The sequence below is a fragment of the Monodon monoceros genome, unplaced genomic scaffold, assembly GCF_005190385.1.
Source record: "Monodon monoceros isolate NGI ecotype Baffin Bay Population unplaced genomic scaffold, NGI_Narwhal_1 Super_Scaffold_19, whole genome shotgun sequence".
NCBI lineage: Eukaryota > Metazoa > Chordata > Mammalia > Artiodactyla > Monodontidae > Monodon > Monodon monoceros.
The window spans coordinates 270,091-297,616 of NW_021703775.1; the positions used below are offsets into that span (position 1 = coordinate 270,091).

At 57.0% G+C, this 27,526-nt stretch overlaps 1 protein-coding gene across 1 annotated transcript in view; it reads right to left on the minus strand.

Annotated features, from left to right (window-relative positions):
* Positions 1 to 27,526, minus strand: part of SH3RF3 (SH3 domain containing ring finger 3) — a 200,977-nt gene that overhangs the window by 100,523 nt on the left and 72,928 nt on the right. The window contains exons 2-4 of the mRNA XM_029231433.1: positions 14,854 to 14,870; positions 14,495 to 14,500; positions 2,242 to 2,473 (exon numbers count right to left, since the gene is read on the minus strand). Coding sequence (XP_029087266.1) covers positions 2,242 to 2,473; positions 14,495 to 14,500; positions 14,854 to 14,870 — 255 coding nt within the window. The remainder of the gene's footprint in view (positions 1 to 2,241; positions 2,474 to 14,494; positions 14,501 to 14,853; positions 14,871 to 27,526) is intronic.

Here is a 27,526-nt window from a genome sequence, read left to right on the forward strand (position 1 = left end):
AACACTGACCACCTCCTGACCAGATATCCCGCACACCTCCTGGGTGACTCGCACAGCCCGTCACTCTCAGGAACTGTCCCCTGGACTTGCCATTCCTGCCTCTCCCACCCGAAGTCAGGCTCCCCGGATACAGCACAGCTCCCAGTGGGATGAGCAGGCAGGTGCCCCTCTGTCCCCTGTCCAGTGGGCTCTGGTCTTCGCCCTGGGGTTGAGAGTCCCAGCAGAGGCTCGCGCACGGAGCGGGAGGCCTTCACCAGGAGACACTGGCTGCTCCGGCCCTGCATGTGTCCGCTGGGTGAGCCTCCCACCACCAAGGCTGTGAGCAGGGCCCTGTGTCTGTCCCTGTCCCTGTCAGCCCCTAACGGGTCTGTCTCCTTACAAGGCCTCGATCGACCCTGAGGGGTGGCTGGGTCCCTGCTCTCGATCTTGAGTGACGGCACAGGGCACCAGGGCCCAGGGTCTCCCTCAGGGTGGGCTGGGCAGAGGGGCGACCACGAGGGGCTCTGTCCGCCTGGCCTCGCACTCTGCAGGCTGCGTTCCAGCCTCACTCAGGAGGAGAGGGAGCGAGGGAGGGGGAGGCCTGAGCCTGCGTCCAGGGAACCTGCAGGGCCAGGTGACAACTGGAATTAGCATCAGAACGCCTTGATGGAAGGAAGAGGGAAGAGTTGAAGCCCTGAATGAAAACAGATGATTCGTCGTCAGGCTGAACAATGGAACGAGACATAAATAGCAGCTGCGGCAGCCTGCGCAGAACAGGCCAACTGTGCTCAAAATGGAGCGCACGGTGCTCACAGCCCTGTGGACAGCTCGGCGCCACAGCCAAGCTCCGCTCTGAGCAGAGGACAGAATCACAGGGAGCTGGACGTGCACTCCAAGGTCAGGATCTGAGCTGGAACCCAGTTCTGTGTTGACAACCGCGTGTGGAAAGAGACTGACAGAGACACAGGACACGAGGACAGAGGAGGGCCAGGCCCGTGCCAGCCTCGGGCGAGCGACGCAGCCTCTTAGCGCTGTGCTCTGCTAGGGAGCCGCCGACCAAAGCCACCGTGCTGGCCAGGAACAGTAATAACCACTTGCGTGAGTTCTCTCACAACAGGAGATGATGACGGGAACTCGGAACTAACACGCTACCACCGGCTGGAAGGATCTGGGAGGGATCGAAGGAGGGAGGCGCCGCCAGCCCAGAATAAGCTCTGCCAACCTCCCAGAAACCCTCATGCTGGAATCCATCTTGGCTGAGAGATGTGTGTGCCACCAGGAAGGGCCCTGACGCAGACCAAATACAGGCCGAGAAAGATGACCCGCCAAAGACAACCCGGGAACAAACCCAATCACCAAGGAACCTGAGACCGCAAGCCGCGTGGCGGGGCAGTCCTCCTGGGTCCCTCACCTGCTGCCCTCCTCCCGGGCGCCCCTTCCCCGTGAAGTCTCCTGCTCCATCAGCACATGCGTCTCCTCGGACAGTTCATTTCCGAGTGTTAGACAGGAGCCCACTCTTGGGCCCTGGAAGGGGTCCCCCTTCCTACAACAGCTTCAACATCGGGAAGACAGGCTCCCACCTCTCCCCGGGGACCCTGGCGGGCAGTCATGAAGGTAATTAATCAATCGATGAGGTAACTCATTACTGCCATCGGGGAGAAGCGGGTGTTCCAGAGTTCCAGGCGCCCCTGCCCTCCCAGCCCTGGGGTGGGAGCAGGTGAGGAAGCCAGGAAGGAGGCACATTCACGAGGCCTGAGGCCGCCACCTCTGTCCTCTCCACACTGCACCCCCGAGGCCGGCAGGACAGAAACCAGGCCCCTCCACATCTCACCCGCACCCCGGGATGAGCGCACGGGAAACACTACTGGTTTGTCACTAAGCGGGTCCCGTGGCCTCACTGGCCACCTCAAGTGGCCCAGGCACACGCATCCACCTCCTGTGCTCTCCAAGAGGGTGTGACGGGCTGGCCTCTGGGCCCGGCTCCCACTCCCAGGACCCGCAGGGGTCTCTGCCACAGTCTCCCCAGCAAGCCCCCTCCCAGGGCCCATAAGCCCTGGACACACAGTGACTCAGGTAACGAGGGCCCCGCTCCCGTTACCTGCAGACGCCTGTGGGGCTGGGTGCCCTCTCCTTCCACCCGGCAGACCCTCAGGAAGGAGAAACCACTGCTCTCCCCGTGGGGAGGCACAGGGAGGGCCCCGCGCTACGCCCAGGCTCCCTGCGGGGGCTGCGGCGGAAGAGCGGCGCTGGAACCCACCTTACCTTGCCGAAGGTCAGACAGTCCTTGTCCTGGTCTCTGTCCTTCATCTCGAAATCATAGAGTGCTTTGCCCTGGGGCGGGGCCTGGGGCAGGGGCCGCACACCCTGGACGTGGCTGGCGGGCAGGAGGCCGTGGTACCAGCGCTCGTCCACCCGGTGCTGCAAGACCATGACGTCCCCCTCGCTGAGCCTGAGGTCCCCGGGCTCCTTTCCCTCGCAGCTGTGCAGGGCTTTGCTGGGGGACGGCTGGGGAAGGCTCTGGAAGCAGAACACAGCGGTTACTCAGTAGCTGCCCACCCGGCCCGTCTGGCACCTGGTCTGAGGGGCCCCCAAGTCTGAAAGCCCAGGTTGGGGAGATACCTCAAGGGAGCAGCCCCCCACTCCAGGAACACGGGGCCAGGCCCTGTGGGACAGGGGGTCTGCAGAGGGTCCCGCGACGGGCCGCAGGCCTCCACGCGGGCTGCCACGCTCCGCATTGGAAGGACGCTGAGGAGGGTGCTGGGAGACCTTCATTCTAGGCGCAGAGAGAGACGGGACCCCTCGCCGGAAGGAGACGGAATCCCCCCGCCCGGGCTCTGGCTCCAGAAAGTTTTACTCACTACTCCGTGCTGACCTGTCATACCCTGGGTGCTATTTCTATCCGCCAGATTTCCGACAACTACCATGCCACAGTGTCCCTTCCCTGAACCTCCACGGCAACTCAGAACGTGCATCCAGGGGCTTTTCGAGCTGAGGAGACAGACTTGCAGGACCGTACTGCACCCTCCCATGTCACTGCCTCACAGCCAGGGGCCCAGGCTCGAGGTCCACAAGGGACCCCCAGGGCTGGGAGCTCTAACGAGGGGTTCCAGCCATCACGGACCCCTGCCCCCCACCCGCCATGGCTCCCAGCTTCCTAAGGCCACGACAGCCTCGTCCACAAGTACAATTTCAAGAGCCTGAGACAAGGATCCTCTTCAGGTCATGGGATGCTCCCACCCTCCTGTCAAAGGTCAGCCAACCCACCCACCTGTCTGACCTGCCATCCGGCCACAAGCAGAGCCCTGGGCTCCCTGCTCTTCAGCAACAAGGGGTCTGGGTTTCTCTCCCCCTTCTCTGCAGCAGCCAAGTTCCGCTCAGCTGAGCAGCCTTGTCAAAGGTAAGCTGCCCGCCAGGAAAAGCACACGGAGCCTCACCTCGTCCCTGTGTCCACACCCAACGGCTCCCCAACAGAGGCCATGTTTCCTCCCCAGGGCTGCCCGGCCAGGGATCCCTCTGGTGCTTGAATCCACCTACACAGAGGCCCGAAGCCCGAAGCCACTGCATACAAGAGGCTCTCTGAGGAGACACGACAGCACTCAGGCCGGCCTCTGCGCCCATGCCTCCGCAACACCCAGACGGCAGTGGAGAGAGGACGTGCAGCAGAGGGACACTCGGCCACCACCAGCCAGGGCCACAGCAGCAACAGATGGCTTTCCTGGAAGAAACCAAGCGGGAAAAGCCACAGCCAACTCTGTGCTGGGGGCACGACGGGCGAGCTCAGGGAGAGCGATGGCCAGGAGAGAAACAGAGCCACGCGACTCCACGGCCAGAGGGCGGCGAGCCCTGCCGGCGGTGCTCCATCAGGACATTCGGTCCCCCCACACACACCGCCCCCCATCTGGCAACACCTGGAGACATTTCTGGTTGTCATACTGGGAGGTGGGTGCTCAGGACGGGCCCACCCAGAGCTCCTGGCTGAGTGTCCATCTGAACCCCGCCCCGCCCCTGAGGTTAAATTTCCCAAAAGAAAGGAGCTTCCTCGTCCTACGTGAACTTTCAGTCCGTCACAACTAGAAGCCTTTGTTTTCGCAATGGGCGTGTTTCACCGGTGACCCTGGAGAAGCTGGGACACCCATCAAGGTGAGAGGGGTCGGGGGATCTCCTGCCGCCCGGGAGTGTGGGCTCGGGGAGCGCACCGCCCCCATCCTTTCACATCCTCCCCCCAAAGGGCCACGCTCGAGAGCCACTCTCTCACAGCCACAGATGGAGGCCAGCGGGGGGTAAATGCAAGCAGAAGGGCCGGACCCACCCTCCACGCCTGCGGGCCCCGCGCCGCCATGCCCTCCCGCGCCCCTCCACGCCGCCCCGTGCAGGGGACGCCGAATTTCCACTCGGGCCTGCCCCCCACCCAGCGGCCCCGACACAGAGGCCGCGGGCACACACGGAGGGTGAGCGGAGAGGCACCGAGGTGCCGCCCCAGCTCCAGCCCGTGTGGCCCACACTCCGGACCTTCAGGGGGGCTTTGTCCTCCGCCGATTCTGCAGAGCGGGCACGGCCCCCCCGAGCCGGTCCGCGTGCGGGCCCCGGCCTCCCGGGCCGGCCTCTACCAGCCTCTAGGCTGGCTGTGACCTCAAAGTTCTGCGCTTCCAACTTCCCTCCCACGGGGTGACTCGGGTCAACCCAACTGCAGGCTCCACACCCCTGCCTAGCCCTGCGCGCCTCACCCCCGCCGCCCAGGGCCCTCCGGGGACCCGTGCGCCCGGCTTCCACCCCACCGCCCGGCCCTCCCCTCTCCCGCCTTGGCCCTGGGCCCCGCGCTCCCCCACCTCCTGGGGTCCGCAGGGCGCCCTCCGCCCACCATGGTGCCCCCGCTAAACCAGGGACTCCAGAACAGGCCGCAGCGCTTGCCCGGCCGCCCCGGGCACTCCTGAGACACGCTGAGCAGAGAGGCGGGTGAGAGAGCGGCCGACGACAGATGTGTCCCGGCAACCGCTGGGAGCCGCGTGCCTTGGATCTGGGAAAAGCCGACCGAGCCTGGGGCGAGCGGAGGAGAGGCGAGAGGCGCCAGTCACCTCCCGGGCGGGGCAGGAGCGGGCCTCTGCCACAGCCTCAGGCAGCCGCCCTGACCCCGAGGTCAGAGCGCGGGGCGGGAGCCAGCAGGCAACCTCACCGGCTCCGGCCGCGCCGCTGAGGCTCCCGCGGGCAGCGGACCAGGAGGCGGCGAGAGAGCGCGAAGGCGGGCGCAGACAGGCAGCGCGGGAGACACCCCTCACTAACCCCCGCCCCAGACCGCCAAGACCAGCCTCTGCCGGCGCAAACGGAGAGGGCGGAAGCCTCTTAAACACTCGGGCTGCGCTCCTGGGAGTGAAGGGTAAGAGACGCCGCTAGAGGGGCAGCTGCCCCTGGACCGCCCTCTCAGCCCGGCCCCGCTCAGAGCGGGTGGCTCTCGGCACCTCCAGCCTCTCATCTTCAGAGACCTTGATGACATGAGCAGATCAGTGCACGATGAGGGCCCGGGGCAGGCGGACGCTCTGACAGGGGGAGACTCCACAGACGTCACGGCAGCAGCCAGAGGACCCCTGAGAGCAGCCCCCGGCCCAGGCTGAGGACGTCCACGGGGTCTCTGCAGCCGGGCCCTCTAAGGTCTCACCGCGCACTCCCCTCGGAGGAACCGCCCAGTCGAACACTGCCATGGAGCCCCCCTCGGGAGGCTTGAGACATTCAGGAAACAAAGTACAATGAAAGGAAAATGCAACTGGGATGCCTAGAGGATAATTAACACAGCCACCCCGTGGGGCGTTCGTGATAATGAAGACAGATGCCGTCAATCTCACGGCTCACGACTCGGACGTGGAGGAGCCAGGGGATCTCACGCGTGCACAGCAGGCCCAGCTCTGTCTCACTGGGATTGACGCGTAGGCGGGCTTTACAGATGCCCTGTTTGCACCAGGCTGCCCACGAGGCTCCCGAGGGCGCTGCCCGGGACCAGGTCTCACTGCCCAACCCCCCAGCAAGTTGGGGTGAAGAGTGTGGACAAGGAACTCACTCAGCCTTTAGACCTGAAGGACGCACCGGTTCTCCTCCCACGCTGCTCCCCGGGCGACATGTGTTACCAGTGGGGGCCCCGGGACTATCTGCCCCCAGGACAGACACCACCTGCTTTCATTCGCTGTTGCACCCCTGACCCTGGCCCGGTACAGAACACACGCTCAAAACACCTACCGAAGGGATAACCCTGTGGGCTGCCAAGCCAATCCCCAGACTAGGGCCTGGCTGAGGGCCTCGGGCTGGAAGGACTTTTCCCAGGATGGGAGGTCCAGGATCCATGCAGCTCTAAATCCTGTTGTTAACACCAGCCGGGCCCAGGTGACCGGAAATCCCAGTGATCATTCAAAGAGGAGCCAGGCTGAGCGAAGGCTTGGAGATGGAGACCCAGGGCCTGGCCTCCTGGGGAGACACAGCCCGGTGAGGTCCCTGCAGCGTGAGCGGGCCCCAGGGAGAGAGCGCCCAGCGCCAACCAACCAAGCGTCGCGGGATCTGAGGAGGCAGCAGAGACAGCCAGTTGTCCCCCGAGTCCACCTGATCCTCCTGTCGGGGAGAACATTCCAAGTTTCAACCGGGGCCAAGCTCACCAGCTAAGAACCTCACCCCCCAGCCTTGCTCGCAAGGAGGCTTGGCCACACGTCAAAATTCCAGTCAGTGGAGACAAGCGACAGGGACTTGTGCCAATTCTAGCCCACGTTGTGTTTGGTAAAGACATTTTTTTTTTGTCTTTATCGAATTTGTTACAACGTTGCTTCTCCATTTTTTATGTTTTGGTTTTCTGGCGTGAGGCATGTGGGAGCTTAGCTCCCCGACCAGGGATCGAACCCAAACCCCTCTCATTGGAAGGCGAAGTCCCCACCACTGGACCACCAGGGAAGTCCCCTGTAACGCCATTTAGAAGGAAATGCCAATTCCTGTCCCTCCGCTCCTGTGGCTTGAACAGCATGGTGGGGGTGGGCGGGGGCAGCCTTTTCCACCAAGATTACACTCCGAGCAAAGGAGGGAAGGCCCCGGGTCCTCAGAGGACGCTCTGGAGCACAGCCTGGATGTCACGTGCAAAAAGGAAACTTCATCCTGATTGAGCCGCCATGTTTTGGGGTCTTCTCACCAGCAGCCTGGCCTGTATCCTGACTAATCCGGGGGACGTGAGGTGCAATTTATGATTTCTTTGCTCATCAGCAGTTTTCAAACCAAACCGTTCACTCTGACATCGCCGTCGAGGTCGTCACACGCATGCTTTCCTTCTAACACGGACACTCTCAGATTTACAATTACCTGAAAAGGCACGTGTTAATAATGTATTTAACCAGAACATCCCTGTTTGTCTCCCAGTTTACAAATTTCACCTGTAATGAAGCTGTCACTATCTCACACTCCAGCTGGGAGGTCCCTGGGCTTCACTTTTCTTGTTGGTTACATTTCAAGTTCCTTCTTCCCTTCTTCTTATTAAAAGCTACCCTTGGATCCTAGCTCTTTCTTCGACCCTTTCATTCTGATGATTTCTTCCTTCCTCGTGTTTGGACGCTCGCTTCTCCGAGAATTTATGGAACAGCACGCTGCACCAGGCTCTGTGCTGCAGGGAGTAAAGCATCCCCCACCCAGAAGGTCACGGAAACATGCGACTGAGACAAGCACACAATGTGTCCCCACGCAGGCGGGCTGAGGACCCACCAAGGGCTGCCCTGTGATGTGACCACGAGGGGAGAAGCTGCCTTTAGCTGAGTTTCATGTTTCAGTGAGATTCAGGAGGCCTAAAGAACAGACGTATCTTTCTTTTTCTTCTTCACCTTTTTTTTTTTTCCTGTTCCCAACTCGGGCAAAGGCTGTCTTCTCAAGTTTCTGCTCCACTCCCTTGGCAGCAGATTCACCCATGTTCCTGGTATTCTGGAAGCTGTTTACGGCCCACATTCGTGGAAATGCTGGGAGTGAAGATAACTGTGCCAGACAGCAGGCGCACTCACACTGGACAGTCCGCACGTGGCCGGGCTCGGGCTCACGCTGATGAGGGTCCCCGGGGACACCGCTGGCGGGGACACGGTCGCCTTCATTCCGTGACACGAAAAGGGCTACCACTACTCGGTGCGCTCCCTTAGGGCCCGGCCCGATCCCAAGTCCACTGAGGCCCGCGGGCGTCAAAAGTGCCGGCAGCTCCCAACAACACTGCTGTGTCCCTGGGCACCGGCTTTTCAAAGTTCCCACAGGACCAGAGAACACCTGCTGCATTCCGGCCGACACAGCTTCACAACGCTCTGTGTCGACGGCAAGCTCCCCGTTTCTGGTCTGTCTTGGTGGCGGTGGCCGCTTTCCGGCCTGTGTCCACCGCAACCTCTGCGTTTCCGGTCAGTGTGTGCGCTGATGGAGACGCAGCGGGAGGAGCCTCTCAGGCACCCTCGTGTCGCAGTCTCTGGGGCGGGGGGAGGGGCGGCCTCAGATCCTGGCGGCCCGGGCAGTCCGGGCTCAGCTCCTCCCCACGACGGCCCCTCGGAGCCTCCACACGGAGGAGCGCGGAGATGTCCCTGAGCGGCCTGACGGCGAGTGCCCACCTGCGCTCCCGCCCCCGACCAAGGGGATGGCGCATCGGCTCCACGAAGAGGCGCCTGGTCCCGCGTGGGCGCCAGCCGGAGGGCGGAGGGGACACGCAGATCCAGGAGCGGCGCAAGACAGGCCGCCCACGCGGGAGGCGAGGCGGAGACGGGCGGGGCGGGCTGGGTTCGCTCCAGCCTCGCGGACCCCGCCCCCCACGCGGGATGACCCGACCCAGGATGACCTCCAAGCCGGCCCTGTGTCTGTGTTGGGTTCCCGCGCGGCAGCGCGAGGGCCGACAGCCAGGTTCCCCGCCCAGGAGCCCCTGCTCCCCATGCACCTTCGTCGCAGGTCCCTGGGGGCTGCCCCGCCCCACTGTCCGCCCGTCCCCGCCCCGGAGGCCTCATGTGCCCCACAGGTCCCGGCGGCAGACCCTGGGCCGGTGCTGGGCTTTGCTTCCCACGCACCCGCAGGGGGAGGAGTGCTCTGTAACGCCCGGTTCACAACGAAAATCACAGTTCTTCTGACAAGTATGGAAAGGTGAGGTAGGAGGTCAAGGGGAGCAGCGGCCAGCTTCAGAGCCCGAGCCTCCCCTCATCCCAGGGCAGCAGGGCGCCCAGCCACGTGCGGAGCAGGCTCTCTGCTCAGCCCTGGCTCACCCACCAGAGGTCATCAAATCCATCCTCCCGCATTTCCCAGGAACACCAAGAGACTAAAACTGGTGGTATGTAGGGAGCTTTTTGTCTCTTAATGGAGAAGCCTCTAGGGAGAAGATTCGTGGAGGATGCTAAGGCAAACAAGTGTTCCAGGAGCCTGGACGTGGTCCTGGAAAAGGCAGACGCTTCTAAGTATAGAAAATGGCCAATAAGGAGCCCACCTCTCCACCAGAAACACAGGTCAGATGACTGCAGTGAGGACGTCCCGGCCCGGCACTCGCACACGGCCCGCTCTATATCGCATTGGATGGAAGTCAGATCAGAAAAGCCTAACCCTTGTGTGACACCCTCTCTCCCCTGCTTTGCTTCCAAAGGACCCCCTTTATCCTGACTCACAGTCACTGTCACCCCTTCTTTGTCAGGACCGGCCGCTTTCTCCTGAGCACCTGGGCTGCACCCCTTACAACCCACCGGATCCTCACAGCAGCCCTATGAGGCTGGCCTTTGTTACTGATACTCTGCAGGCAGGAAGCTGAAGCACGGTGCATTTCAGTAACTCGCCCGAGTCCCAGAGGTGGTGAGGGCACTAGGCGGTCTGCCTCCCAAGCCCAGCGCACACCCGCCACTCACGCTGCCCCTGAGCACAATGCGACCGCTTATCTAGCTGCTACCCCGAGCCACGCACGCCAGGTAACCTGCTCACAGGAACCCTTTGAAGTAGGAGTCATAACTACCACTTTTTAAGTGAGGAAAGTTAAGAGGCAAGTCAGCTCCAGGATGTCATGGGGCTGGGTAAGAGGGGGCCGACGCTTAGCTCTTCACCACCACCCACATCGGAGAGAGGGGGACCCCCAACAGAGCCCTGATCCTTCTCTGTTTAGCATGGAAGGAAAAGGAAAGGTGGATCGTTGACCATTAGGCCGGGAGGGTCCACACCTGTGTTTGCATTTATCCAGTTTAGAGAAGAATTGCTCATTTTTCCACTTTCTGGGAAGACACGCCCATACTGCAGGCTGACTGGGAGAAGCTCCTAGTCACATTCTGGACAGTGGTTACCAAAGGAGAGTGTGACGGAGTCCCTGGAGGGGTCTCTTTGGTGGTGTGCGTGCCCAGGTGCTCCCCGCGGGGGATGAGGGGCTCCCCCCCAGCCCCAGGACTGCTCTGGCCTCGATCCAGGGATGCTCAGCCAGTCATATGGCCAACACATTCCACCCGGCCTCCTGCGGGAAGTCCACTCACCAGAACCTGCTTTATGGGGTAAGAGGGGATCTTGCACTAGGATCTCCAACCACCTTGGAAGAAGGCCTGGGTGTCAGGAAGGAAAGCAAAGGCTTCCCATCAGCATCTGTCCTTTTTTCCGGAAGGTTCCTTTTAGGCCCTTATTTCAGCCCACACTAAACACCACATTATCTTTAAATACTTTTTAAAACATCATTGTTTCAATGCTACCAAAAAAAAAAAAAAGAGTAATACAGGAAGGTAAGGGAAAAATAAGGTGTTTGTAAATATCCAGGTTTAAAACAAAATAAGTTTCCTTAGGAATCCAGCTCTGAGGGCCAGAAGGGAGACCCGCGTTAGAGCAGATCCCAGGCCCTGGAGGAGTCTGGGGGTGGCTGTGCATCAACATGTTTAAGGGCCTGGCTCTGCCACATTCGTCTCCTCATGTGCAAAATGGGCATCTTAAAGTGCCTCTCTCCCAGGGATCCTGTGAGCCTAAACGAGGGGACATCCCTCTGTCGCTCACACGAGTGCCTGGAAGCAGCAAGTCCGATGCGTGGTTACATGTTGGTGTCAGAAAGCGAGATGAGACGTGTCCTCCAAACTTGTCTGTATCACACGAACACAAAACGTATACACAGGCGAGCTCTGTGGAAACAAAGACCTTAGCCGATAAATCTGATGAGGACAATTTTTTTTTTCTTTTTTTTTTGGCCACGCTGCATGGCATGTGGGATCTTAGTTCTCTAACCGGGGATCGGACCCTGTGCCCCCTGCAGTGGAAGCGTGGTGTCTTAACCACTGGACCATCAGGGAACTCCCCGACATATCATCTTTTGGTATTATGTGGCAGCATCAGTTACAAGACGGAAAGGGGGAAACTTCCTGGTGCAGCTTTGCTCCAAACATATTCTGAGTGCTAGAGAGCCAGCCAGCTACGTGCTGTCGTGCCCACGGGAAGTCCCTTCTCGCCTTCATGCTCCCGTGTGACTTTAGAGTGAAAGTGGGTAGACCCTGGGCGCCAGTGCCCATTCCTGTGGCGCACCTGCCAGGAAGCAGACGCAGGGGAGGTGGCCGCTCCAGCCAGCCAGGTTCAGCTACACTCGCGGCCCAGGGCCCCCTGCCGTGCAGCACTCCCACGCTGATGGGGCAGGGGAGTCAGGCTGCACTTGCCTTCTGCTGGCTGCCATGCCAAGGCCTGGCTTCACCCTTCCTTCCCCCACCAGAATAGCTCAAAGGAACCCAGCGGTTTCCGATCATTTATTATGCATGGCAGGAAATGCTTCCAAACGTTGGTGAGGACACAATTAACATACCATGTAAAATTCAAGAGCGTGGTATTCCTTGCCACCCACACAGGCACTGAGCCACCGCCTGCTGACCCTGGGAGGCTGTGAGACCCGCTGAGCAGAGAGGCAGACGCTCCCACCTCCTGCCCGGCAGATTAAAGCAGGTCCTGCGCACCCTGGGCGGCCCAGCCCGTTTAGCACTGCAGGGAGAGCTGAGAAAGGCAGCCCAGCACCACTGGAGGCACCCGCCTCCGTCCAGCAGGGGCTGAGCCGAGGGAGCCTGGGGCCCCGTGCGCGGGGGCGGGGGGGGGGGGGTTGCTGCTGGTGGGCCGGCTCTGCCTCGCTCCCACATAGTCTTGGGGGCGGGCAGGGCTCAGCGGCGCCGTCCAGGGGCTTTGTGCTGCTCCTGCTAGAGGAGCTGCCCTTCATCCGAGCTGAGCTGCAGGCGCAGGGAAGCGGGCTCGGCCTTCACGACACCTGCCGCAAGACCAGACTCAGCGCTATAGGGCGTGCGCTCCTGTGAGACAGGGACAGCGCAGCACGGGGGACACGGCAGGTAACTGGCTGTCCCCACCCCGAGCCCAGAGAGGCCACGGGGGCCAGAGCGGGCAGGGCACAGGCAGGCCGAGGCGGGGGCTTCAGGCTGCAGCCCTCTTGGTAAAGAGCCTCTGCTGTTGCTGTTTACAGTCAGCCTCGGCCAAAACACAGGCCAGGCCGGAGCGCTCGGAGGGTCGGCAGACATCACACCATCTTCTCACTGCAGCTGGAAGCAAAATCACCGTCCTGGACCCGCTGCTGCCCCACAGGCACCCGCAGCTCAGTGTGGACGGCTCAGCCCCAGTCCTGCCCGGGCCCAGATCGCCACGAGGCCGCAGGGAGGGCCGGGGAGCCGCAGTCCCTCCCAGAGTCTTAACAAAAGACTCTTAAGAACTGTTGTTCATATTCATTCACCTGCTGAGTGTACACTGGCCGCCTAACATGTACCAGACGCAGTTCTAGGAACTGCTTACACGTCAGAAACAAAATAGAAAACGTCTCTGCCCCGTGGGAACACACATTTCAGAAGGGGAGAGAGATATACAAAATAAGCCTTTAGTACCTGCGGCACATTGAAGACAGCGAGCCCTGTGGACCAAGCACGCCAGCAAGAAGATCCGAGAGTCAGCGAGCACGGGCTTCACAGTTTAAGTCGGAGGGAGAGACCTTGGAGGGGCCAGGGGAGACCTTGGAGGGGTGTGAAGCCTGCAGCTTCTGGGGACACACTCCAGGCGGGGAGGACGGGCAGCAGGCCTGGTGAGGCCCGCCTTTGAGAAGTCCTCTTTTCATACTCAAGTCGATTTCCTTTCTTCTTTTTTTTAAAAAAAAACCATGGAATTTTTTTAAAAATATTTATTTATTTATTTTGGCTGCACTGGGTCTTAGTTACAACATGCAGGATCTTTAGTTGCAGCATGTGGACTTCTTAGCTGTGGTATACAGGCTTTAGGTCCCTGACCAGGGATCGAACCTGGGCCGCCTGCCTTGGGAGCGTGGAGTCTTACCCACTGGACCACCAGGGAAGTCCCTCAAGTCTGTTTCTTTATGAAGCAAAAGGACAGAGAGAAAAGGGGAGGAAGAGGCAGGAGCAGCTGGGTGGCTGTGACTGATGACAAATTCGGGCTCCCGTGATGGCCAATTCCTGGCCCTTGCTCGGCCCAGCCCCCCGGGGGGGCAGGAGGAGGGTGCATGCTCAGTATGGAGAGATCTCAGCGTCATGATTCCCGATGCTTAGGGCAGCGAAGCTCCAGGTGTACAGCATGGCCTTTTGGTTTATCTTCTGTCATCTTGGAAAGAGCACCTTCCTGTGCTCAAGAGAAAAGCTGAGGAGTCCTTTGTAGATTCTGGTCCAAAGTCAACCACAGACACTGAAGATTCCAAATCCCTGGCTTTTCGCATGGGCTTGGGCCACGAGCTGACCCTCGGCACCACCTGTACTCAGCGCGTTTATCGGGGCTCCCATGATAAATACTGCCCAAGGTGCTAGTGACCAGCGATGAGGGACTCAAAGATCCTTCCAGAGGGTTCCCAGCCCCAACACAGAGCCTGTCCACACACACACACACACACACACACACACACACACACATCTTGATGGGGCTGGGGCGGTGGCATCTGTTGTGCGTCTGTGTGCAGATCTGACGTATCCACCTTGTTCCATCCATCACCCACCCACTTCCTGGCTACTCCTCTGTACAGGTACCGCATGAGGAACCGAGCGTGTAACAGTGGCAAGGCGGACACAGGCACCCTCTCACAAAGTCTGTGATGAAGACGGAACATTTACTTATATGATAAGACACACAGAGCTTACAGGAGCTACAGGATGAAAGTCTTGATACTTCTGAGATACGCCAAGATGAGAAAATGAACGACAAAAGTAAGGAAAGAGACAGAGAGAAACATGGCACAAGGAGGAGTCTGCCGTTTCTCTTTAGTTTTACAGTAACATTTGAAATCAAACCCACACCGAGCTGGGCAGGCTGACCGCACACATTCCAATGTGACAGAAGCTGGGCAGAGGATGCTTTCTGGCACTTTCCATCAGGGAAACTCCCCACAGCCCGGAGCAGGAGGAGACAGCCAGTTGGTACAGGCCACATGCAGCTCATCACGTACTTGCTTTGAAAATCTTTTAACCATTGCTTCCTCCGGATGAAATTAAACACTTCTTAAGGGCCAAGAACCTTAAGGCATCCCCTTCTCAAGGCCTGGTTCAGTGACTGGTAATCTGAGAACCCATTGGACCCAAAGCTGAAGGCTCCCCAGAGAGACTCCTGGACGCCATTCACTTTCACATATCCCTTTTCTTCTGTTTGCTGAGCTCCAGACACCACAAAACCGCCGAAGATGGGAGAGCCGGGCGCGGGGGTGGGGGGGTGGGGGGGGCGCTGAGGTGGAGACTCCTGCGGTGTGTTTTCCCTTCCTCTGCTTTCTCGCATCTTGGCTGTAAATGAGGCTGAGCGCTGCCCTCATGCAGCCCGGGAAGCTCTGAGCCTCTCTGCCTAAGCTTCCCTGAAGCTGCAGCTGGTGGCAGCTGTGCCCCAGACGCACGGGGAGCAGCCACCGTCTCGGGAGGAGCCTGGGGAAGGCAGAGTGGTGGGGGCGGGAGCAGGCACTGGTTCTAGTCTTGACCTCTGGGGTCACTGGTTTCTTCTCTCAAGGCAAAGCTCCCAGTGATCTTCACCCACTGGAAAAGTCTTAGTGAAGAGCCCGCCTGCTGATCAACCCCACTGTTTGGGCCTCATGGGGAGTTACTCTTTCCTCAGAAATCTCCAGATGGATCCACTAAGCTCGGTGGGGGTCTGCCAGTGACTCGGCCTAGAAACTGGGGACTCTGGCGAGCACTGGGTGGGGGTGAAGTAGCTAACAGATGCACAGAGACGCCACTGAGAGCAGAGAACCAGGAGGGAGAGGAACAGCCTTGGGAAGGAGAGGAGCCTGGCACACAGAGGTGTCTTCCCAGGACGTTTTGTGCCCATGTGAGGCGCCGTCACATTCCTGCCCCCAAAGTTACGTTAGTCTCTCCGGTTCACATGCACAGAGATTTGGGGGCGAGGAGAGCCATGCTGCCAGGCCGCATGACGGTGGGCAGCTGGGAGCCTCATGTGGAGAAGCGTCCCATTCCCAAACCCCATTTCTGGACTTCCTTTCTGTTAGTACCGTGGCAGAGGCACCCTGGACAACCCCCCTCACTGAAACAACTACAGTGTAGATGAAAGAACGCACTGTCTTTGAAATGCATCGCTGAGACTGGAGGCTCACAGCACCACCTCAAAGCGTTCTTAGAAAAAACGAACACAAACAGGTAGGTAAACAAACTGTTCTAATCAAACAGTTTACAAGAAATTCAGGGGATGATGGAACACGACAAACAACAACACAGGATGCAACCAGCAAAGTCAAGAATGGGGGACTCTCTAGGGGCTTCCCTGGTGGCGCAGTGGTTGAGAGTCCGCCTGCCGATGCAGGGGACACGGGTTCGTGCCCCGGTCCGGGAGGATCCCACATGCCGCGGAGCGGCTGGGCCCGTGGGCCATGGCCGCTGAGCCTGCGCGTCCGGAGCCTGTGCTCTGCAACAGGAGGGGCCACAGCAGTGAGAGGCCCGCCTACCGCAAAAAAAAAAAAAAGAATGGGGGACTCTCCAGGGCAGATGACCAGGTCTCTTCCACAAATCAATGGCGTGAAGAGGCAGTGGTGACCTTTAGAGGTGACAAGAAATGGGAGAGACATAACCTGTGCCACGTGTGGGCCTTATTTCAGACAAAACCATCATGAAAAGACATTTCAGACACTATCAGGGAAATTGCATATGGACTGGTATCACGGAGTTATTATTCATTTTGAAAGATGTGATAATGGAACTGTGGTTACTATTTTTTAAAGACTTCATCTGTCACAGATACACACTGAACTGTTTAGGGGTAAAATAACAGAATTTGGTAATTTGCTTTAAAAGATTCCCCCCTCCAAAAAAAATGTGGAGGGAGATATGAAACAAGATTGGCGAATGTTGATAACACTGGGCACGCAGGGGCCGCTGTACCAGACTGTCCGAGATCGCCACTGTATTTGAAAGTATCCATAATTACAGAAGAAGAAACACCTTGCTCAGATTTCAGGAAACGGAGGGTTATAGCCAGTGGCCAACAGAGGGGCCCTGAGAGGCAAGCACCATCGTGGTTTTCACCACGAGGTTTCTGCTGAACCATCCTGAGGTTGGCAGCGGGTAGGCTGTGACGCTCGGAGGGGAGTCCACCAAGAGCCCCACCTCGTGGAAGCAAAGATGAGAAGCGTGCTGGCTGCCCTGAGGGCCAAGCACCTCAACTCAGGGCTCGCCAACTGACTCCACCGAGGTCTGTAAACAGGACGTTGCGTCTAACTTGGGGACTCCAGGAATATAAGGTTGGTTTAATGTAGGACGATTACCCATTTCTCACATTGAAGATTGAATGGGAAAAACAATGTCATCTCAAAAGTTAAAGAAAAATCATTTGATAAAATTCAAATCTGACTTATGATTTTAAAGTAACCTCTTAGTAAGCTGAGACAGAAGAGAATTTCCTTAACCTGACAAAGGACATCACCAAAGCCCCAACAACTACTATAGTCCTTCACAGGGGATCTTGAGCACATCATCTTTAAGCCTAGGAACCAGCCCAGGATGCTTTTCTATCCCTCCTATCCAGCACTGCACCAGAGATGCTGTCAGACAGACGAGAAGTGATGGAAAGGAAGAAACAAAACTATGCTCATTTGTAGATGACATGACTGTCTATGTAAAAACCCAAAAATACCAGCCAGAAATTATTGGAGTTAGTAAGAGTTTGGAAAGGTTATTGGATACAACCACTAATATGCAAAAGTCACTCATTTTTCTATACACGGTCAACAAGCAGAGCACATAAGTTTTAAAACTACTTCGTATTTTTGTTGCTGTTATAAATGGTACTAGGATAAATTTAACAAAAAATGTGCATCCCCTTTATGGAGAGTATTATGAAAGTTTATTGAAAGATGTTAGAGATCACCTAAATAAATGGAAAGGAATACCATGTTTTTGAGTAGGAAGATTCAGAAGATTCAGATTACAGAAAAGCTGTAATCTTCTCTCAAACTGGTGCATGGTTCAAATGCACTTCCGATGGAAATCTCAGCAGGATTTTGACAAACTGATTCAAAATTCATGTGGAACAGCAAAGTTCCTTGTCCTGCTAGACATCAAGGCTTTAAGGAAGTTATAGTAATTATTAAAACATAATGGAATCAGGAATAGACAGACGGAGGGGACTGAGCCAGTCCAGAAACAGCACCACACAGAGAGAGGTGACCACGAGCGTGCGCACTCAGACAGCAGGGAAAGGCCAGGCATTTAATAAAGGGTGTTGGCAAAATCGGATTATCCACATGGGAAAAAAATGGTCCTCTACCTCATACCATATACGAAATTATTTCCAGCCGAATTATAGTCTTAAATGTGGAAAGCAAAACTATGAAAGTTTTAGTAACTAATCTAAGGACCTAAGGTAGGAAAAGACTTTTTAAATAAGACACAAAACACTGACCATAAAATGTGTTCAAAAAAACTAAAACTAAGAAAAATTTCTCTTCATCACAGGACCCTAAAAAGAAAGGACAAAGACAATGCACAAGGTGGGAGAAGATATTTACAACACATTTCGGAAGCAAGTATTAGCCCCCAGAACATATAAATGAGTCAGTGGTTAGAGTGCCAGGAGCTGTCCCTGCCCTGCTCGCGCCTGCTGGGGTCGGATGAGGTGTTCCACCTGCCCCTCAGCTTCCTCACCTATGAGGCAGGCACCACCATAATAGAAACTACTTCATTGGGAAGGATTAGAAGAGTTAGTGCGTCCAGAACTGCTGAGAAAGTGGCAGTAAACACTAGGGGAACACGGTCTACCTGTCTTCAAAGAAAAGACGGGTAATTCCAACAGGCATTGAATAAAAGACAAACACAAGTGGTGCATAAGTGCATGAAGGGTTCTCAGCAGCACTGGTCACTGGTTATCAGACATTTGCAAATTAAGGCACACAAGATGCCATTTCAACCCACCAAGTTGGCAAACACTGAAAAGTCTGACAATAGCAAGTGTTGGCAAGGGTGTAAAAACAAGCGTCTGTCTCCACGGCCGGTGGGAGAGAAAGTGGTGCCCACAGCCCCGCAGGCAGGCCCAAGAGCTCGGCCCAGGGGGTCACAAGCAAGAACACACTGCCTCGGGGACATCGAATGCCCAAGGGCTGTAAGGAGGACGACGCGTGACACGTCGATCACGGACGCTCTCCAGTGGAAACGCTGGACGCCTGACGTGAGGACACGGCGAGTCCTTGCTGGGCAGGAGTAGGTCACAGAGAAACCCGCAGCGATTCTGAGCACAGAACGTCCAGTCGACCACCCAGACCCTGTAGAGACACGCGTCCGAGTCCCTGAGTGGCTGCACCCGAAGGAAACGAAGGAAGGACAGCAGGGCCTCCGGTCCTGCGGCTCCGGCTGCGCAGACACACCCTAGCCTGTCCCGCTGTCGGTCTGTAAAGTGTGCGCACGTGAACAGGCTCTCGTGTACCATGTGTCTCATGACAAAATTGCTGCTAGAAGATGCAGACTTGCATCGCTAACCTAAGCACCACACACGTTTCAACCCTCGGAGCTTTTTGCCAGGAGTGGTTTGGAATGAAGGCCCAGGAGGCTCACGGTGGCATCAGGAGGGGGGCGGGGGGCCGTGGGAACCGCGGGCCTGACACACGACACACGGCTGCAGGCCTGGGGCTGTGGGAGGAGCAGGGCGGCACCTGGCCTGGACACTAGGTCAGGGGGTGGGGTAATGGCTGTTTTTAATTGTTTTCATTGAAGTGCCACCATGTGGACACTGGGACACACGTGTGCCACAGGCAGGTGTTCCCGGGCAGCAGACTGGGAGTCCGTATAGAAGAGAACCTTCCAGCCGACAGAGCTGAGGAGGGAATGGGCTGCCTGGAGGTGGCGAGTTCCACAGGTGTCTGGGACCCAGGCAGACAGGAAACGGCGCTCTGGGGACTGCTGTAAAGGAGGCTGAGCCGCTGGGGGTGGGGGAGGGGAATCCCAGGAAGTGAACAGGGTAGGGGGTCCCTGAGATCCACCTCAAACCGGAGATGCTATGATTTCTTGGCTTGCTCTGTGCAGACCGACCCACCATGACTTCAGCGGTGCCAGCTGTGGGGATGGAGTGAGGCACTGATCTGTACGGAAAACTAGACCAAGCGCTGTTTCCGAGCACAGCGAGGAAGTGTGGCCAGCGGCGCCTGCACTGACCTCCAGGGCCTAGTCAGAGTCATCACACCCTCTGTCAGCCTCCAGGAAAAACAAAACCAAACCACACACACAGTTTAAAACGTCTGTGAATGCAAGCCAAGGCCTGTCCCAGGACAGACTTTCCTTGCCAGGTTCAGTGAGTGCACCTTCCTGTATTAACCATTACATTACTTAGAAATGGGGGCAGAGAGGATCTGGGGAGGCGACATCTCTCCTGCTGCTTCCAGGAGAAGACGTGTCAACACACATGCTCACAGAACCACGTGCAGTTCAAACTCGCTGCACGGTGGGGAAGAACCATGCTGTGGAATCAGAAGTAGATTCGGGCGTCTGGACACCACCCATCCTGTCCTCAGCATCTCCTTTACCACCAGAACGCTTCCACCGCTTCGAGCAAGTCACTCAGAATAAAGGGTCAGCGTTGCCTGCTTAAAATATGGCCTTTAAAGAACTTACTGGCACTTTACATACTAGGTTCACAGATCATCAACGTGGTTTTCCTTCCAAGGTACGTGGTGGCTTTAACCTTCATCATTACTTTATTTTAATTTATTTCTTAAAATAAATGTACTTTATTTATTTATTTTTGGCTGTGTTGGGTCTTTGTTGCTGCGCGCGGGCTTTTCACCAGTTGTGGCGAGCGGGGGCTACTCTGTTGCGGTGCGTGGGCTTCTCATTGCGGTGGCTTCTCTTGTTGCGGAGCATGGCTTCAGTAGTTGTGGCTCGCGGGCTCTAGAGCGCAGGCTCAGTACTTGTGGCACATGGGCTTAGTTGCTCCGCGGCATGTGGGACCTTCCCAGACCAGGGATGGAACCCTTGTCGCCTGCATTGGCAGGCAGATTCTTAACCACTGCACCACCAGGGAAGTCTCCCTTCATTATTATTTTAAAATCTAAAAGATAAACCAAAACCACTTCACACCCACAAGAAGGGCTATAACCATAAAGAGACCATAGTGACCACTGGCACAAAGGTGGAGAAACTGGAACCCTCGTACTTTGCAGGTGGGAATGAAAAATGGTTTGGCCACTTTGAACAACCATCCGGCAGTTCCTCAAAAGACTCAACGGTTACCACACAATCCAGCAATCTGCTCCTAGATCAATGAGGACGTTCGTCCACACACGACTTGGACAGGAATATGCACAGCGGGACTCGCCACAACTGTCAAATGAGAGCAGCCACGAGCATCAGCATGAACTGGAGAGCATCTCCATGTGACACATTGTTACTCGGCCCTAAAAAGAAGGGGGTGCTGACACATGTGAAAGCAAGATGAACTCTGAAAACATTAGGCCAAGTGAAAGCAGTCAGACACAAAAGGCCACATACTGCCTGATTCCATTTATATGCAATGTTAAGAATGGGCAAATCCATAGAGACAGAAGGCAGCTGAGTGGTCCCAGGGGCTGGGGGACAGGCAGAGAGGGAGTGACTGCTACTGGGAGTGGGGCTTCTTTCTGGCATGACGAAAATGTACAGTGGTTAGTGGGATTAGTGGTGCTGGTTGCACGACTCTGTGACTACACTAAAAACCACTTAAAAAGATAACATATAAACTTAAAAACTGAAAGGGTAGCACTCTGAGTGCTTTGGAGACCTACCCTGACAACAACTGTTGACATCTGGAAAGCAGGTCTGCGGTTTAGGCCGGTGTCTCTAGGTCCATCTCTCCTCCGGACTTTCCCGCCGCTGCAGGAGGGCAGCTGCAGGCATCCTCGTGCCCCGCACTCCCTCTGGCTGCTGCTGGGTAGCTCCCGGCCAGGCCCGCATGCAAAACCCCACGGGCGTCCAGGGCACTGGCCCTGGGGCAGAACCACATCCGGGTCGGGTCACACTGGATGCTGCCATGTTGGGGGCTTTAAGTTTATCCCCCGCTACCACCACGTATATTCCTCCTGGGGGCGGTGAGGGGCCACAGATTCCTAGCAGAGAATGCACTTGGGTTGCTGGTTATTTTACATCTCACTGAACTCTCATTGGGATGACATGTCCTACGTGTGCCCATGTGTGTGCCTGTGTGGCTCTTTTTTCTCCCACGTCCCCATTCGTGGAGCACACACTGAGCCCATAGCTGGAGTCTCCCAGCCACTTCTTCAGGGCATCCTCCCCTGTGTCACCTGCCTTACAGGTACCTGCACCTGGGTCAGCCCTGACTGAACACCTGACGACCTGCAGACCAGGACCTGATGAGCCGCAGGGTCCTGATGGCCCTCTGGCCCTCTGGCCCTCCTTCCCCTTCAGAAACACAGGCCCCGCCTTTCCTTCCAATGCATCCTCCAGGGAAGCCTAGGCCTCTCCCCGGAGCGCGTGCTGGGAGCCCAGCACGGCTGGCAGAGCAGAAGCAGCAAAACAGCTACAAGTTCCCTCCCATCTCTGCTGTAACGTTTCAATGAAACCGCCTCGGGGGCAGGACGATACAGACACAAACACAGTACAAGAAATCCCTCTGTAGCTCTGACAGCCGTGCCCGCAACCCACACTTTGCTTTTTTATGATGTCTGCCTACTCATTAAATCCCAATCTAGCCAGGGAAAAGCCACCTCTTGGCCTCATCTTAACATTACAAGGTCTGAGCATGGAATTTTAATTGATGGCAATAAAGCTGTCTGCCCAGATCCTAACGTGGTGAGCACGCAGACCCCAGAAGCCTGACAGCCGAGGTGGAGAGGGTCCTCATTTAAATTCTTATCTGCTGAAAAACCGAAACCCAGCTGATGGTCCAGTCCTTAATGAACCGGAAATCACTCTCCCAGGCACCCTCTGTGCTCAGTTGATGCACCTCTTCAAAGGTTATTTCTGCGCTGGACTGTCCTTTCACATCTGACTGGAGGTTACTGCAGATTTATTCATTCAGCAAATCCATTCTTGCAGTAGCTCTCAAAAATCAGCACACACTATTGTAGGGCACAGGCCCCAGCTGTGAGATTATTCACAGCCTTTTTTAGAAATCCAAGCTTGCTTAAGGCTGACAAGGCGGGGGCACAGTGCCTCTTAGCCCAGTGCCCTGGGCTCCCGCCAAACTTTCCTGCCACGCTGCTCCAGGAAGCGCTTCCCAGGGCTGGCTGCCCTCGGGCTTGGTGGGCTTACTTGCTTGGGGTCCCAGGCTGTTGGAAGCCACGCCAGGTGTTCGTCTGTCCCCCTCCCTCCTCTTTCCTTGCTGTGCCTTCCAGTTGTCAAGGTGATTTTTAAAAAACCATCTGCTCCTTGAAATGTGGTATTTGCCTTGGTTCTGAATGGTTAGGACGGATAATCTTCTGAGCTCAGACCTGCAGGAAGTGATCCCAGCTCTATGTCACAGAGGCCTCAAGTCCTGGCCACGCCAGGCTGGGTAAGCAGTGGGAACCCACTGAAGTTTGGTCAGAATTTTGTTTTTTTCGTTGCTGGTCTCTGGTGTCAGATGTGGATGAGCCCCTCCTTCCACATCTTGCACGTTCGTCCGGAAAGTCAGAAGCAGACCCTCACCCTTCTCCTCTCCGGAAATCTGCCTTTCCTCGAGCTGCACGGCAGGGACCAGGCTGACACTGCTACACATTCATTCATATTTACCAGGTCTCTGATGCCACAAGACGGTTTATCCAGACAGGACTCCTAAGTTGGCAAAATTTCATCCTCTGTTGATTGGTCTCACCTCCTGTAATCCACCCAGTCACTGCAGAGTGTTTGTCAAATTTCTATTTTAGTTAAAACGCCACCAACACACTTTGCTTCCTCTGTTAAGTGGAAACAAAGCATGATCTAATTTTTAATCTAATTTTTAAACTACTCGAAGCAGGTGATCAAGATTCAACAACTACCTGCCCTGACTCAACTCATTTCCACTTCAAACGTTTCTAACCCATGGCGGCCTCGGCAGCGAAGAATGTTCTAGAGGGAGAGGCAATTTGCATGCCACATTTGCTCCACCAATTTACTAAATTAAGTGGCAAGAGAGTGAAGGAACGGCGTTTTGATGAGAGCAGTCTAATTAAAAGTGACTCGGAGGACGTGAGGTTTGCTCCTTTACTGCCCGCATAACCTCAGAGGTTGCACAGAGCAGCAGAGTCCTTGACGGCCGTGTTCCTGGCCCCCCTTCACGACCACGTTTCTGTGATTAATGCTCGTCAGGAGTGACCACGCCTCCTCTCACTGTAGCTGGTCGTTACCCACAGCCTTGTTCTGAGCGCCTGTGAACAACCTTTGATACTTTACACACGTCTGGTCCTGGTTGAAACCCTGCAAGATGCAACATCATCCTCGTTTTACAGGTTTGTGGCTCAGAAAGGTTAAGGAAGTTGTGCAGGGGCACACAGATGACGGAGCAGGCTAGGGATCTGAGTCGGGGTCCGACCCCACAGCCCATGGCCACTGGTCACGCAAGCCCAGCAGAGCCCCAGCCCCGGAGCTTGATTTTCCTCCAGAAACAGTTCGTTTGCAGGCAGGACGCAGCTCACCCACCTGAAGCATCTGTCTCTGGGTGGACATTTCACAGGGACTTTACATCGATGACGTTCTGAGCTCTGCGTAAAGAGCGAGAATCCACACCCGTCCTGGTGGCCTCGGAGCAGAGGGCTGGGACGTTCAGATCAGGTTGGGAGGGGCCTCGCTGCCCCTGGACGACACGTGTGGATCCCACAGGAGAAGAACCCCCTCTTCACCATGGAAACTGGCCTTCGATTAGGAAATGCCGGGAAGCTGCAACGCAGCCGAGGAGGGAGAGTGGGCCGGGCTGCTCTCAGCAGGAGAGAGCCCTGCGCTCCTTGTGGTCCCCTGGCCCTCCGGGGACCGAGGCATGAGCCAGGGCCTGGGCCTTGCTCTCCAGGGAGGGGGAAGGACCTCTCCTCTTGGTACCCCCTGCCAACCTCCCCAGAGACAGCCATGCGGGCAGGCCAGGCAGGACCAATGATGTCAGGACAACAGTCACCCTCACCCCGAACACGCCCCGGGGCTCACGTCCTTCCCATCCTCGCCAAACCCCACGCGAGGCAGCACGCGCTGTCTTAGTGAAGCCAGGACCGAGTTGAACCTTGGAGGTTCCAAGGGGACAGACGGGCAGAGCTGGAGGGCTCGAGGGGGCCTCGCAGAGCGGGGACAATCCAGACTTGCGAAGATGGGCAAAGGTTTGTCGGGTGGAGCAGGGGGTGCAGCAGAAAGCACTTGACCTCCGGGCACAGGTGGGGCCCAGGGCAGAGCTGTCAGACTGACGCAAGACCACATCAGAGGCTGGTCCTCGGGGCTGAAGGCCTCAGGCATTGTAAACCTCGGCCACAGTCATTCGGATGGTGCAAAACTGCTCGTTTTAAAGGAGCCACACTGGGGCTGCGCTACTTACTTCTGTCGGGTGGAGAGGTTGTGTCGGGCGATCCGACTGCCTGGAGCTCCGAGCCACCAGCCAGGGGCTGCTTTCCCCTCCTTCTGGCTGCCCAGGAGGGGAGGCCAACTGAAATCCAAGTTAGCACATAGCCCGCGCCCACCCCAGGGACCTGGTCCCCAGCCAGGCTCAAAGCAGGAGCTCCCTGAAGATTTAAAACGGAAGCTGCTCATGCTGGGGCCTCCAGGGTGACACACCCATCACTGCGGTCGGGGAGAGCCCTGACTCCTAAATGCAAGGCCAATGGACCCCTTCTGCCATCAAGGGGGCCCCAATCTCACCAGCCAAGGGTTGGCACCCACATGGTTCCCGCCAGAATCTGGTCCTCCTCAGCCTGAGTTTGGACCTGTACGCCCCACACGACAGCCTTTACCCCACAGATTCCAACATACAGAGGTCAGAGGCACTAGGACGTAATCGCTTGGACAGATGCGTGTTCGGGAGCCGCCCTGGTTTGCCGCTCGCACGGCCCCCCGCATCCCCCTCCACACGAGCACGTGCAGGCGCTGGGGAAGGGGCTCAGCGCTTCCGTCTCCCAGGGGCCCTATTGCTGCACAACCTCAGTCTCGGCATCCGCCGAACGCTTCGCTTTCGCTTCACATGAGGTCACGCAAGGATTTCCCCTCTCCCTCTCAGTGTCACTGGAATGGGTATTCCGCTTTGGGGGCCTTTTTAGCATCTGAAATCCAGCCTCCTCGTGGTTTAGTGAAGCAGAAGGACAGTGAGGATGCGGGGACCTCGCGGTGAAGGGTCTGCACCCCTCAGATGCAGGCCTCCCTCCCGTTTTCGCTGCAGCTTCGGCAGTGAAGGCGCCAAGCTGCCCAGGTTCATCTCTCCTCTGAGCTGGACTGCAGCTCTGTGTCCCTTGAGAATCTAAGCCCCAGACAGATGGGGGCTCCTCAAGTCCTAGGACTCACCCCCGGCCAGCGCCAGGCCACCACGAAGGCACAAGCAGAGTTATGACCAGTGAAACATTTCTCTCAAAAGGCAGGCACCCCGCTTATTTTAATACTGTGATCTAAAAATAAAGGGAGCTAATATCATGTATCTGAAGTCATTTAAACACGGGTCGGCGCTCTCTTCCCAGCAACAGCAATTCACAGAAAGCCCCGCACCTTGCAAGGGGCGTCGGAGCAGAGCAGGAAAACCTGGCAGAACTCAGTCCCCACTGAGACTGGGCCACGTGCCACAGCGCCCTCTGGCCCAGTGAGCTGGGGCTGGGGGCTGGAGGGCGGGGGGCACCGCCCAGGACTGGGGCGGCCCTGGGTCTCCTCCCTCTGCCCTTTCTCCCCCCGAATTAACTCCCAGGGCTGGGGGGCAGTCCCAGTGAAGCAAGGTGACCATGGGCCAGACCCTCCACGGGACCCCTGTCAGCTCTGACCGAGAAGCACCGCCAGGAGCCCACGTGGCCAAGAAAGCTTGTCCAAGTAGGTGGTGCAGCTGTGATCTCACGAACCCAACGCCATGAAAACGGAGGAGAAAAACGAAGTCCGCACAGAAACCTGCACACGGGTGTTTACAGCGGCCTTATTCTTAACCACCGAGCATGGAAGCACGTTCGGCAGGGGATGGGTGAGCAAACTGAGGAGCATCCGGACAACAGTGCCTGAGACAAGTGAGCCCTCGAGCCCTGAAAACACGTGGAGGAACTTTAACGCATGTTATTAAGTGAAAGAAGCCAGTCTGGAAAGGCTACAGACTGTGTCATTCCAGCTCCGTGACATTCTGGAAAAGGGCAAAGCTGTGGCGACAGTAAAGACTGGTGGTGGCCAGGGGCTGGGGGAGGGAGGGTGAACGGGGGAGCACAGGGGAGTTCCAGGGCAGGAGCTACTCTGTATGACGGACTAACAGTACACAAGGGTCCTTATACGTCTGTCAAAACCCACAGATCCTACAACACTGGAGTGAACCCTATTGCAGACTATGGACTCTGGGTGATGCAGAGGTAGGTTCATCACTCGTAAGAGATGTCCCGCCGGGGGTGGGGTAGGTCGATAGTGCAGGTAGGGCAGGGGGCTGTCGAAAAGTAAAGTCTATCTTTTTAAAAAGCAGACGGAATTCCTATGATGCGTGACAAGCTCTCTTCACGTCACAGACTGTGTAAAGGCCACCTGGGCAGTGATGGGCACAGTGACATGCCTACCCGCTGACTCACCTGTGCTGGGCAAGGGGCCAGCATCTGCAGGAGGGACCCCAGCGCACCGAGCCCCTCAGCAGCTTGCGGCCATCTCCCAGCGTCAGCCAGGAAGGGGTGAGCCTCACCCTCCTCCATCCGTCATTCTTCCCGCGTATAGCCCCCCGCAGAGCCGAGCGAAGACTGGCTGCTGGGAGGGAGCCCGCACGACCCCCAGCAGGCCCTCACGGTCAGGGAGCCAGCACAGAACTCGCCTTAGCCACCCGGCCCTCCCTCTCCTTTGAGAGCTCCAAGTCCCTAAATACCAGAAACCTTTGCAATTTGGACAGAAAAACTCTGATACATTCGCATGAAATCTAATTTCAGACCAAAAACCTTCAAACACATCTCAAAAACTCCCCGTTCTCCAGCACGACGAGTGCAGAAGAAGGACAGGCCTTCCTGTCCCACGAGAGCCAGGCAGGGATGAAGAACAGGCCCCAGGGACGG